We start from the raw sequence: 13,945 nt of genomic DNA, 5'->3' as shown, positions 1-13,945 counted from the left end.
GTACTAAAGGGCTTCTTTTTGGCCCAGAAATTCACATATTTTCAAATGTTTTGTTTATCTGATAAAACCATGACAAAACATGAATCAACATTTGAAAAACTTAAAATTGGAATTGATTTTTAAAAACTGTGATATGTGCTATATGATGTGATAGGCACATGTTCATAATGTCATGTGTGGCTATAAATAGCCATTGTGAATTCAAACAGAAATTAAGGTGGTCTACATGCAGGAACTAAATTCATATTTTTATAGAAGATAATGGTATATGTGAACAACCTTTTAGTAGAATATTGTTTTGGTGTTTGCATTTGGACCATGTGAAAAATGATAACATTTAAGGGTGTTGGCATTCATTGGTACCTTGGATCTCTACAACGGTCAATTATTAACATCTAAACTGATGTCTCTGCTATAATGATCACATAAACTATTTCTGACAGATACCAAAAATGACAATATTTCCACTGCGATACATATGGTATCATGAAACAGTTGACATAAACATTTTTATTCACATGTTCATCGAAATCGCTAATTTTGCCATATTACTACATCTTCAAAAGACCCCAAAAACTAACAGCACAATTAAGAACATTTTTTATTTTTTGATGGAAAACACTTTGTTTAAAACCATCTAACACATAAGCAAATTTGAAGTGTATTCTCATTTGCACCCCTTCTTAATAAAAAAAAAACCAAATTAGAGAATGTTCTTAGCTCATCTCTATGTCCCTCATCATACAGGCAATACAATTTAAGTACAAGGTATCACAAAATTACTTTTTTGTCTTTTTATTTATAAAAAAATTGACATTCAATTCAACATTGAAATATATCCACAACTTCGTAGTATCCTCTGCCATTGACTACACTGCAGTCTGCAGCTGATAATAAAATGGGAAAAAACACTGAATGCAGTAGTTACCAAAGAAGTATTTATTGAAGAAATGGATATATTTCAGTGATATGAATTTTGCTTGTAAGGAAGAGACATGTATAAAATATTATTTAAAAGGGAGACCAGAAATTTTAGGAGAAAATAGATCTTACCCAAAAGAAATCCCACACGGCAACAAGTTACATACATATATAAAATAATTTGCTTGTGATGATTTTAAGGGATCCAAGTGGTGTAGAGGAAAAGTGTATGGCACACTATATGGTTAGTCTGCAGTTTGAGCCTCCATAAAAATTACCATTTTTTCATTTGCTCTATTTCTGTTTTTCTTTTTTGTATCATATATCCAATCTATCCAAAGATTTGAATTATCTTAAAACTAACACTAAAAGTAATTTGTTTTAAATACTTCTATTTTAACTGGTTATTTACATTTTTCATTATTGAGCTAATTATTCTTTATCATTCCATTTTACCTGACGCTGATTAGTACAAATGTTTTGCTCATGATCATTCTTGTGTGTTTGAGTCTGCATGCATGTGTGTGTATGTGTGCAAGACAGATAAAAAAGTGATAAGAATGGCCATATCAAATAAAAGAAACTGTAGGGGACAGAGCTTTTTTGGGTCTATCTGTTGAAGTGACAGGTGTCAGTGCTCAGTTGCTGAAGTTTGAATTTCATGGGCTGTCATCCTTTATCGTACAACTAAAAATGTATGTGTGTGTTGTATATGTGCATGTGGATGGTAGAAATTGGATGTGATGGTGTATCATAGCTGTTCCAATTTTTCAAATCAAATTATAAATGAATAGTTTGACTGTGGGCCTCACCACTTGTAGAAAAGTCTCTGTATCCTTAATTCAACAGCTTCTATTAAAAGTCACAATGGCAATGGTTTCTTTGTGCATGCCTGTGTGTGTGCATGCCTGTGTGTGCATGCTCAGCTGGATATGCATGAATGTATATGAATTCGTTTGCACAAACTCTATATTGATGCATTTTGGACATTTGTTACACCAGAAATTATCCAATTTTCTTCTTTATTTATTCTAACATTAATATAAAAAAGGTGTACATTTTTTCAAGGTTTAGTTCTATGTTTACAAGTTTAGAGAAACACCCGGCTGTAGAATGTCCATCATATTCCATGAAAAACGATGGAAAACGCTGGAAAATTCTAGCATGGAAAACGCTGGAGTATTTGGACTAATATTCCAGCCTCTGTCCAGGGTAGGCTGGAAAACCCTGAACAATTCTTGCATAGAAAACGCTGGACAATTCTAGCATGGAAAATGCTGGAGTATTTGGACTATTATTCCAGGCTATGTCCAGGGTAGGCTGGAAAACCCTGGACAATTCTAGCATGGAAAACGCTGGAAAATTCTAGCATGGAAAACGCTGGAGTATTTGGACTAATATTCCAGCCTCTGTCCAGGGTAGGCTGGAAAACCCTGGACAATTCTAGCATGGAAAACGCTGGAAAATTCTAGCATGGAAAACGCTGGAGTATTTGGACTAATATTCCAGCCTATGTCCAGGGTAGGCTGGAAAACCCTGGACAATTCTAGCATGGAAAACGATGGAAAACCCTGGACAATTCTAGCATGGAAAATGCTGGAGCATTTGGACTAATATTCCAGTCTTTATCCAGGGTAGGCTGGAAAACCCTGGACAACACTAAAATTTAGCTGAAAATTGTTGAAATATTTTATGAAAACGAGATTTTTAACAGTGATGCAACTTTTATTTGATGATAATTTCAAGAAGAACATGATCCAAATTACCCCAACCAACTCCTTGTATTGACTGTGATGTTTAGTAACTTTTAAACAAGGAAACAAAAATTAAAAACTATACTTGTCACTGGTAGCTTAATAGGTTGTGCACTAGTATTCAGTAGACAACATGGCTTAAGTTGTCATAAATGTCGCTACACTTCTACTGGTGACATAAAATCCAGATTACTGGCTCCTTAACATCATCCGAGTTTCTAAAAATATGTTCTCTTACTCTAGTTATAGTTTGAATTTATTCTGAAGCAATCTTAACAACAAAATAACAGAAATTCACGTTAATTTCTATCTCAATTTTAATTTAAAAAATTTAAAATATTTCTTTTTGCACATGTTGTTTCATAGTTCATTCACCACATTTCTTATTTTTCTGTTGTCACCACTGGAGTCTGTGGAAGTGATGGTACTCTTGATGGTTTAACCAAATCGCAAAGCTTCTGTCTCACCATCACCTCCCCAATGTTATACTTCTCCTTCATGATTTCTGAAATACAAATCATTGTATATTAATGAATCGAATCAAGCAAGATTTCAAATTTATTTCAATCCCAAAAATATATATATATATATAGAGAGAGACAGACAGACAGACAGACAGAGACAGACGCACAGTGAGAGAGAGAGAGGGGAGTGAGAGAATGAGAGTTATGCCTGAAACATTTCATGCAATTACAGTACTTTTATAATCCCTGAGGTTGGTAATTGTAATGAGGCACTTGGCTTGATGACTAACTTGATAGCCTTAAAAACCTGTGGTTTCCATCACAAATTAAACTGGCTAGCTAACTGCTCCTGTGGCCTAAGTCTAAGTGGTTAGAGCGCCTGCTACGGGTGTGAGAGGTCACAGGTTTGAACCCTTAACTGAGTCATACCAAAGACTTATTAAAAAAATGGTACTATTAGCTGCCTCGCCTAGTTCTCAGCATTAACCCTTTACCTCATGCAAGCATCTTTTGACGCCTCTACTCCATTCACATGGAAGCGCCTTTTGATGCCTACTGTAAACATCAGCCATTTTAAGCCGGTTTTCATAGCGCCACCTTCGGGGAAAACCCCCATTTAGATACTACATTCATTTCTGTGAATGACAATTACATCAGATCATGTGGTCACTGTTTATGCCCTGGTCGATATCTGCTATTTAAAGTAACTGGGTCATAATCTCCACTCTCCAAAATGGAGGTCGCGGATTTCATTCAGTACTTACGAAGTTTTCACGATTAGAATCAGAACTACGAAAGATTCAATAACTTAGGTAAAGGCTCTGATATTGATGCAGGCAGCAATTAGTTTTCATAAATTATCAAATTCAGATGACTTAGTGATGTAGATGCAGACGACAAATTGTAAATTTGAAGTATGAGAAATGGCAGCTACGATTGGTCACGCGGCCTCCCTGACATGACGGTGAATGAGTCCTCTCAGGATTTTAAAGCACGTAAAAAATTCTTCAGTGAAAAATAATTACGCAGCTATAACAATCAGACTTTTAATCTTAAATTTTTCCACACATAATAGATGTGTACCAAAAATGTAAAATGGTTACAATTGCTGTTTAACATAAAATACACTACACTGCTTAACAGTTAACAGGCAGGCCTATGCGTATGGAGTCGAATAGGTAACAGGTGCTCTATTTATAGCATGCTGCACTTTGTAATTATGCTCTGTAAGGTAAACGGTTAAGAGGTTAGTGTTAGGACTGGTCAACCTGGTGTCAAGATAATGTGAATGGGTGGGAGACATTATGCTACATGTCTGTGGCATGATATCCCAGTGCTAGACATCACTATAAATTGCCACACTGCAGACATCGTAGCGATGTGACTAAACATTTGTTAAAGCTACGTTACTAAACATCTGAATCACGCACACACAAACTGGCTACCATATACATGCAGTTGTGATTATACCATTTAAACTGAAAGTAGATTTACATTGTCCATTTGAATATTGCCTGTCTACACTATAATATTTCAAGTAGTAGTTGTGTATACGTTTAAATTTCATAATAATGTTCCAGCCTTAGTTCATAAAAAAATTTTGTTACGATTTCGCATATATTTTGTCATAGGTTAACAAAGTTTAAAACGCATGGTTAATAATTTAAAATATACCATAAATTATTTGAATTCTGGACTGGTCTTGGAGAGGTGGCCTTGTGTGTACTTATTATTGGCTCTTGCCCCAGTTAGTGTCTTGCCAATATATTCACCAGAGCTGTACAGCATTCTGAATATTTATTTAGCAGCTTTGTTAAAATCCAAAATTTGACATATTTCTGCCTCATGCTGGGTGTGAAAAAAAATTTAATCCAAATTTTCACCATGATGATTCATATGCACTAAGTTTCTGATATATTTACTTATCTACATACACAATTCCAGGTTACAGCTAATGTTCTAGACATTTGAATTTGAAACAAATGTGGTATTACCTCTCGCTTGCTTAATTCAAATTAAAAGATCGAAGAATTTCAATGAAGCTGTCGCCATCAAGTTGTTTACATAACTGTGCCTTGCCACTTTTTTTCTGAAATTAAAGGACACAAACTAAACAAGTATTTTTGGTGAAGAAAAATGATAATCATTTCCAACAGTTTACAACTGTACATTCTTATTAATTATACAATAAGTTACTATTTAATATTACTGAAATGGCTGAATATAAATTGGATAGTCAGAAACAAGCCATAATCTGAATTGAAGATTAATTGGAAAAGAGATCTACCGGTATATTTCCGAGTCACAGTCTAAAATTAATTAAAACAAATATAACTTATTGCTACAAATAGCACACTGTCTGGAAAATAATAACGAAAATGTAAAAAATACAAATACCAGTCAGATCATTAATAATATCAAGGGTCAATAAAATTTAAGGTGAAATTTACAATTTGGAAATGTATATTCGCAAGGCCGGCACGTACCAACTTTTTTGAACGACAGACACGAGATGACTGGTCATTGTGCATTAGGATAAGTAGAAAATGTTGCCAATTATGTAAACAAAGCTTAAAACATAACACATACCTTTCAATATCCTTACAAGTTTGACGTTTAATTTATCAGTCTTCAAACAGCATGAAAAAAAGAAATTGTTCCATAGGATATATTTCGTAATAGCTTTCCGTAAATTTACGTCACGCGAAGTCTTTCGCAGCTAAGGTACTTGGCGGCCGTGCAAATAATTTTGCTACAATTGGACTGAGTAATGACTTACCTGCTATTTTCGCAATAATACACTCATGGTATCCCTTGAATCCACGACAAACCGCCATCACTTTCTCTCCCGTGCGATATTCCTTCATTTCTTTTCGTGGCGAGCGTACATCAGCCATACAGATTATGCCTCCCTGAATGGGACGATCATTCACCCATATAACCAGTGATATTTCTGGTTCAGTGGTCATCTTAAAATCCTGGGATATTTTATATTATACAATTTCAATGACACTCCAATCGAAAATTGCGCCCAAATTCTAGACTGGTTATCCAAAGCGTATTTCGGTGCCAAATTTGGAACCAAAATTTACAGAAACGGTTTTTTTTTTTTGTTTTTTTCTTTTTACAGAAAATTTGGTTCTAACGCATGAAATCGAAATATGCCGGCTTTTTCAATGTAGTAATTGGTTAGAAAAAAATAAGTTCTTAATTTTATATCCCATCATAGTCAGCTTCATCAGCCATCATCATACGGAACAACCTCGGCTATTTCTGCGTGACAAAAACGTGACTCCGATACGCGAAGGCGAATACTTGACAGAAAAATCAGACATTTTGTTCTCTTTTGATTTATGATTTATCTAAAGAGTTAATATCTATACATCGGATACCAACGCCGTGATTTGGATATGTTGGGGAATGATTGGTTTACAGTAAAGTGGTTTTAGAAGACAAAGTTTACGACCAAGAGGCAATATCGTGTCGAGGTGTGGAACACAAATGGAAAGACAACACAAATTGGACACCCAAATATTATAGGTGAGTATGAGATAAACGGAGTCTCGACTTTATCTCGTTTGCCCAAGTATAAACTGACTATATGATTAACCGCCCAACACTATATATGTATGACTGGTAATTAAATTGTAAGCAAGTATTTCAGTGTGAAAAGATATACAAGGTCAAAAACAAGTTTCCTTTTGCACCAGTTGTAAAATTAGAGTAGGTATTTTTGTTTTTCAATATATATGTATATATAACTTTCAAAGCAACCTAATTTGTGGAATTTTATTTTAACAGCCATAACCTTGTAATTGTCAGTCTCGGAAATGTTAACTCCAGTGATACATGTAAGCCCAAACAGGGACTGCTCTGGTATTATGATAAAGTTGTGAATTTCTTGAGTATTTGTAGATCTAGTCCAAAAAGGTCTTTAGGTTACTGCTAAATTTTTAAACTGCTACATATATAAGTAAAATCATAACTTAAGTAACATAAGTCCTGGAAAAAGAAATTTTGAAAAATTTCACATTAATCTTAGCAAGATTAAAATGTACACAAGTTTTACCATGAAGATGATTTTTGAACGATATGTTAATGTTTTAATCAGTCTGACTGTACAGTCTGTAAACGTTTTAATGCTGTTTGTGTATTACAGGTACTGGTGTTCAGGACAAAATATATAAGCAGTTTGAAGTTAATTCCACAAAGTCCATTCCTAAAAGCACTATGTACTGGAGGAAGAGAAAACAATGGTAATTCCAGGAGTAATAGAGAGTTTTTTTACATTTTAAATAATGTCTGCAGCTGTCTCCCACAACAATGTTTATTTGTGTGAAGATAAGCATTATTCTTTATACATGTGTTCTTACCTAGTACATTCACAGCTTAACATGGCTCATATCTTAAACACAGTTTCATTATCATATCAATAATTTAAGGAATAAACAAATTTCACTATACAACACTAAGTGGAAATTTTCAGAGTTCAACAAATTCTGAGTATATGGTGAAATCATTCAGATTTACAGACAGAATATTCAGTGTACGTGTTTGAACAGAACATTCACTCTGTATGGGTTATCCAACACACCATACACAATATATACACAATGTACACCATGTTTAACCAAATCAGCCAATTACAGAAATTCCAGGAAATATCTGATCAGTATTGATTCTTGCAGAACAAGATATAATAATTTATTGTTATGCATTGTCATACTTAAGTTTTTAATTATTTAAAATGTTAAATATAATTTTTACTTTCATTTTTCTTATAATGCCCTAAAATGTTATGAAACTTGAGTTGTTTTTCTGAAAACATCACATACATTTATGAAGTGTATGTTGTATCACATGTACTTTGTATGATTGAGTATATTATTGTGTATCAATTACTTGTCATTTACATGCATTCATTGTGTATCATGTTTGCATTACCCATGTTTAAATGATGCATGCATTAACATTGGATTTGTCAAACTAAACTACTGTAACAGTGTAATATTAACTGTACATATTCAGTTCCCACAACAAAACAATAATGTTTGAATGTTAAGATTTTAATATGAATTATACATGTTCACTAAAATTTGTATTTCTCATTACAGTGTTGTTGATCTAGGTGAATCCAGTTCTGTTGGTCTTGGATATTATGAAATTGGTGACTGTACGTAATACTAATCTTCAGATATAATGAGAATATCAACAGATGAACCAACTAGATATGGTGACAGTGACATGAGTTTTTCATCTGACTCAGAAGAAAGTATAGAGTTTTAATCAAGTTCAGACAATGAACAGTATCATCAGGTGAATGAAGCAACTCAGTCTTACCCATCTCATGTCACAGATCCCCCACTTTATGTCATAGCCCCATAACAAGATATATATTGTAGTGAAATCACAAAGTCTGAACATGTTATTGTCCTTGGGGCTTTGCCAACAAGACATAATTTGTCAGATGCTAAATATGTGACTTTTTGGACTTAATTCAGTTGCATCTTCCTTCAGCAAACACAGGATTGACAATTGTCAAAGATTTGAAGGAAAAATGTGAATTCAGTAAGGAGTATCTCAAATACAATTTTTATTGTGGGATCTGCAAAAAATTGTGCTCCGATAAAGAAGAAATGTGTGAAACTGGGGGCTGTACAGGTGTACATAACTAATAATTATGAGCAAACATCTCTTTGGAATGAAGTTGGCTCTGACAAGAAAGAAGACTTCCTTTCATCATCAAAAATAGGATCAAGTGTCTTCGAGAACCTATTATTGTTGTTGAAATTGGAAATGCCATTTATGGTACTGTTCTCCCCAATCATCATGAAAAGGACTAAAATGGCTCTCACCATTGCACAGCAGAATTTCATACTTATACACTGTAGTGTCAAGCTCGAGTGGTGAACAGATTTGGACATATTTATGATTTTATATGCACCAGATATTTTCTGGTCAGGATTTAACTAATTTTTCAGGATATCTTTTCATACATGTATAGTTTGTGTTACACCAACATTTTTGTATAGTGATGTTCTTTTGATAATGAACATTTAATTACATATGTGGTACATACAATAAATGATGTACTACTTCAACACTTGTAGTTTGTTTTTTTAAAGCAGGGGTCAAGTGTGTGTGTGTGTGTATGGTTTAGTTTGTTTATTTGACTTGTGTCCTCTATTTCTCAGTATATATTTATCATAGGTTTGAAATAATAGTTTAGTTTCAAGTTCAAAAATCTGTGTTACAGCGCAGTTTAGTCATGATTGCTCTTTCTTTAGGTAATTCAAAATAATTCTTTGTACCAATCTTGAAAATTGACTAAGTTCTTTTCCAGGGTTTTCCATGCTGAAATTTATCCCAAAAATTCTAAGTCCAAACTGTCCATCCTTTTCCAGGGTTTTCCATGCTGAAATTTATCCAAAAAATTCTAAGTCTAAACTGTCCATGCTTTTCCAGGGTTTTCCATGCTGAAAAAAATTCAGAGTCCAAAATGTCCATCATTTTCCAGGGTTTTCCATGCTGAAAAAAATCAAAGTCCAAAATGTCCATCGTTTTCCAGGGTTTTCCATGCTGAAAAATTTCAAAGTCCAAAATGTCCAGCATTTTCCAGGCATGTCCAGCATTTTCCATGCACAATGTCCAGGGTTTCCATGCTAAATTCTGGAGAATATTTCATTTTTCCATCATTTTCCAGGGTTTTCCATGTTTTTCCATCATATTCCATCCTTTTCCAGAGTATACGATGGAAAAAGTACAGCCGGGCAATGTTCTTAGCTCATCCCTGTGTCCCTCATCATACAGGCAATACAGTTCAAGTACAAAGTATCACAAATTTCTTTTTTGTCTTCTCTTCTTATTTGTACAAAAATTGATATTCAGTGTTGCCTGTCATTTGTATTACTTTTTACTACTTTTTTCAGTTTGAGTTTTGGGTCATTCTGAATATTAACTGAAAGTTAATTAATTATAGAAGAGGTGCATGAAGGAGATTGACCAAAAACGACAAACAGCAACAAGCTTACTGATTATTTTTTATGGGGGTCTGAATGATAATGAAATGATGATACAAGTTATAAGACAGTGTATCTTACCCATTTGGTGTATTACTTGTACAGCACACAACTTCATAGTATCTTCTGCTGTAGACTACACTGCAGTCTGCAGCTGACAATAAAATGGCAAAAAACACTGAATGCAGTAGTTACCAAAGAAGTATTTTTTGAAGAAATGGATATATTTCATGTTATGAATTTTACTTCTACTTGTATAATATATAAAATATTTTTTAAAAGGGAGACCAGAAATTTCAGGAGAAAATAGATCTTACCCAAAAGAAATCCTACATGGCAACAAGCTACATACATATACATAATAATTTGCTTGTGCCTCCATAAAAAAATTACCATTTTTTCATTTGCTCTATTTCTTTCTTTCTATTTTTCTTTTTTGTATCATCTATCCAAAGATTTGAATGATCTTAAAACTAACACTAAAAGTAATTTGTTTTAAATACTTCTATTTTAACTGGTTATTTACATTTTTCATTATTGAGCTAATTATTCTTTATCATTCCATTTTTCCTGATGCTGATTAGTACAAACATTTTGCTCATAATCATTCTTGTGTGTTTGAGTCTGCATGCATGTGTGTGTATGTGTGCAAGACAGATAAAAAAGTGATAAGAATGGCCATATCAAATAAAAGAAACTGTAAGGGACAGAGCCTTTTTGGGTCTATCTGTTGAAGTGACATGTGTCATTGCTCAGTTGCTGAAGTTTGAATTTCATGAGCAGTCATCCTTTATCTTACAACTAAAAATGTATGTGTGTGTTGTATATGTGCATGTGGATGGTAAAAATTGGATGTGATGGTGTATCATAGCTGTTCCAATTTTTCAAATCAAATTATAAATGAATAGTTTGATTGTGGGTTTCACCACTTGTAGAAAAGTCTCTGTATCCTTGATTCAACAGCTTCTATTAAAAGTCACAATGGCAATGTTTTCTTTGTGCATGCCTGTGTACATGCATGCTCAGCTGGATATGCATGAATGTATATGAATTCTTTTGCACAAACTCTATATTGATGCACATATTTAAAACATTTTGGACATTTTTTACACCAGAAATTTATCCAATTTTCCTCTTTAACTAGTCATTCTAACATTAATATAAAAAAGGTGTACATTTTTTCAAGGTTTAGTTCTATGTTTACATGTTTACAAGAAGACAAATGTGACCATGTCAACTTGAAATTCAATGCAGTATGAGCTTAGTTTATTTGAAGTACATGGGTTTGGCAATAAACTCTTCATAAAGATAAAATTCTTTGGTGTAATTGTGTATTTATAATGCATCATCCTTAATTTTAAAGTAATTTAATATTAAAATTCAAAATTACAGGGAAATAAATAATATGGCTCGATTTTCTACAAAGAAGAAATCTAGAGCAGTTTCCTGATTATATTAACCACTATACAGAAGCTTAAGAAATAAATACCATATATTTATAAAATAATTATGACTTAATGTTCAGTTCTAAGTGGGTATGCCACGATAATGATATCAGTGATAATATCATAGGTAGGGGGAGCTTTGCACACTGGAACATTTGAATTAATTTGTGTTACTGTAATTTTTTGCTGTATAGTTTACTGTATGTTAATGAAGTACCTCACTCACTGTATAGTTTACTGTATGTTAATCAAGTGCCTCAGTCACTGTGTAGTTTACTGTATGTTAATCAAGTGCCTCAGTCACTGTGTAGTTTACTGTATGTTAATCAAGTACATGTACCTCACTCACTGTATAGTTTACTGTATGTTAATCAAGTGCCTCAGTCACTGTGTAGTTTACTGTATGTTAATGAAGTACCTCACTCACTGTATAGTTTACTGTATGTTAATCAGGTACCTCACTCACTATAGTTTACTATATGTTAATCAAGTACCTCAGTCACTGTGTAGTTTACTGTCTGTTAATCAAGTACCTCACTCACTGTGTAGTTTACTTATGTTAATCAAGTACCTCACTCACTGTATAGTTTACAGCTATTATGCTCTTCTCTTTCTCTCTCCCTTTCTCTCTCTCTTTCTTATAATTGATAGAAATATGTCAAAATTTAGAATCAGTCATCACCATAGGAATATTTTTATTCTAATTATTAATAATATAAACTAACCTATTCACCCTAAATGTTGCATAATCAAAACAGTTTTCGTTGCTGACATTTTGAACATTTTTAATTCCTCTCTTTACGCAATATCAACATTCAGTTATTATTAATGTACAAGTGTATTCGCTACATTTGTTTTGTGAAAAAATAATCAACATATACATAAATTGCCTTTTCTGGGTGATTCTGACAAGAATACGACAGAATATCAGACTTAAATATATACATGCATGGAGCATTTTAAATGAAAATAGGTGTAAGAGGTAATCAACAAAATCTAATGGAAATATATACATCATTTATGCATTGTTTCAAAATAAAAATCAAGTTTTATAAATTTTCTTATTGACTGCTATGCACATACATGCAGCTGAAAAACTTAGGATGTATGTATTTTCAGCAATATGTGTGCTAGAAGCTTTTTAGTCTATGTATATATAATATTCGAAAGAAGTTCTATAATGGACAAGAAAACCATAGGCAATTTAATAGTGGATTTTCTTCATTAAAGCAGTCCTGGATAAAAATCAAATACTAATTTAAGAAAGGGAGAAGGTCATATTTTGTTTAAATAAGTTTCATCTAGATCTGAGTATGGGCTGAAAATAACTCTTACAGTACCTATCCATTTATCAGTCACAACAAGAAGCATGAGTTTGAAATCCCATCTTGAGCTCACCACATTTAACTCCCATTTTGTGAGTTCTAAATTCAGGTCCTTTTCTTTGACTTAGCTTTGATTTTTTTTTATTTTGGTGACTGTGCCATGCAGGATAGTAGAATTGGGGGATTTCAGAATGCATGGCCATTACTGTACTAAATTACATTTCAAGAAAGTCTGTACACCATCCAAAACAAATAAACTTCATGCTCATTATTATTTTAATTCAAATGATGATGATTGAAACTGGATGGTTAAAAATATTTCAGGAGAAAAGCATTTGTTTTCTACCTTCTTCCAAATATGAATCATGATATCAGTTTTAGCTTTTACTGCTGTACATTTTATGTCTAAAACTGGTTTGTCAGATATTATTTAGTTCCTGTGTTTGCATCTTTTTTGCGGGGAGTGGGGCTGGTTGTCCAGATAAATATTAAAGCATTGCATTTTTGGCTGCAGTGGGATCTTATTTGTTTTACTCTTTCTTTCTTTTCAGACTTCAGAATAAATGAAATTGGGGAAATATTTACAGAAAAAGTTTTTGATTATGATTATGAGAACACAACGACAATCTTCACTGTTCAAGTGACTGATACTGTGCATACTTCAACTGAACAGATAATCATCCATATTATTGACCAAAATGATGAAAACCCAGTCTTTGAAAATAATACCTATGAGGGAAGTATCAATGAAACAATTGCCAATGGAACCACAATACTGAAGGTATATAATAAATATGTTTGTCTTATATTTCAGAGTTAAATGCAATTTCCTTCTTGATAACTTTGATATGGTACTTTTTTATTCCCATACTATTTCATTGTAAGAGGGACACATAATATTACTCATATCCTGTCATATGCTGTCTCATCCTGATTTTCAATTACATTTCTACTCAGTAAGTTCTGCATGGTTTTGTTACATGAACATCTGTAATTGCCACTAAAATTGGTACACTC

General features: G+C 33.1%; 1 protein-coding gene and 2 long non-coding RNA genes across 3 annotated transcripts in view; 2 read left to right on the top strand and 1 right to left on the bottom strand.

Moving 5' to 3' along the window:
- Positions 1 to 13,945, top strand: part of LOC149803173 (protocadherin Fat 4-like) — a 208,618-nt gene that overhangs the window by 67,874 nt on the left and 126,799 nt on the right. The window contains exon 23 of the mRNA XM_089953895.1: positions 13,480 to 13,709. Within this exon, the coding sequence (XP_089810021.1) occupies positions 13,480 to 13,709 (230 nt within the window). The remainder of the gene's footprint in view (positions 1 to 13,479; positions 13,710 to 13,945) is intronic.
- LOC149803175 (uncharacterized) lies at positions 2,626 to 6,108 on the bottom strand. Its single transcript, XR_016420149.1, has 3 exons — positions 5,919 to 6,108; positions 5,134 to 5,228; positions 2,626 to 3,180 (listed from the first exon to the last, which is right to left on the bottom strand). It is a non-coding gene; the product is annotated as an uncharacterized LOC149803175 (long non-coding RNA).
- LOC149803174 (uncharacterized) lies at positions 6,454 to 9,240 on the top strand. The gene is made up of 3 exons (XR_016420150.1): positions 6,454 to 6,679; positions 7,299 to 7,395; positions 8,254 to 9,240. It is a non-coding gene; the product is annotated as an uncharacterized LOC149803174 (long non-coding RNA).

Source organism: Sinohyriopsis cumingii, chromosome 3, assembly GCF_028554795.1.
Source record: "Sinohyriopsis cumingii isolate HCF-2022 chromosome 3, ASM2855479v2, whole genome shotgun sequence".
Taxonomy (NCBI): Eukaryota; Metazoa; Mollusca; class Bivalvia; order Unionida; family Unionidae; genus Sinohyriopsis; species Sinohyriopsis cumingii.
Note: the sequence above shows the minus strand (reverse complement) of the source record. Positions and strands in the feature narration are given on the sequence as shown.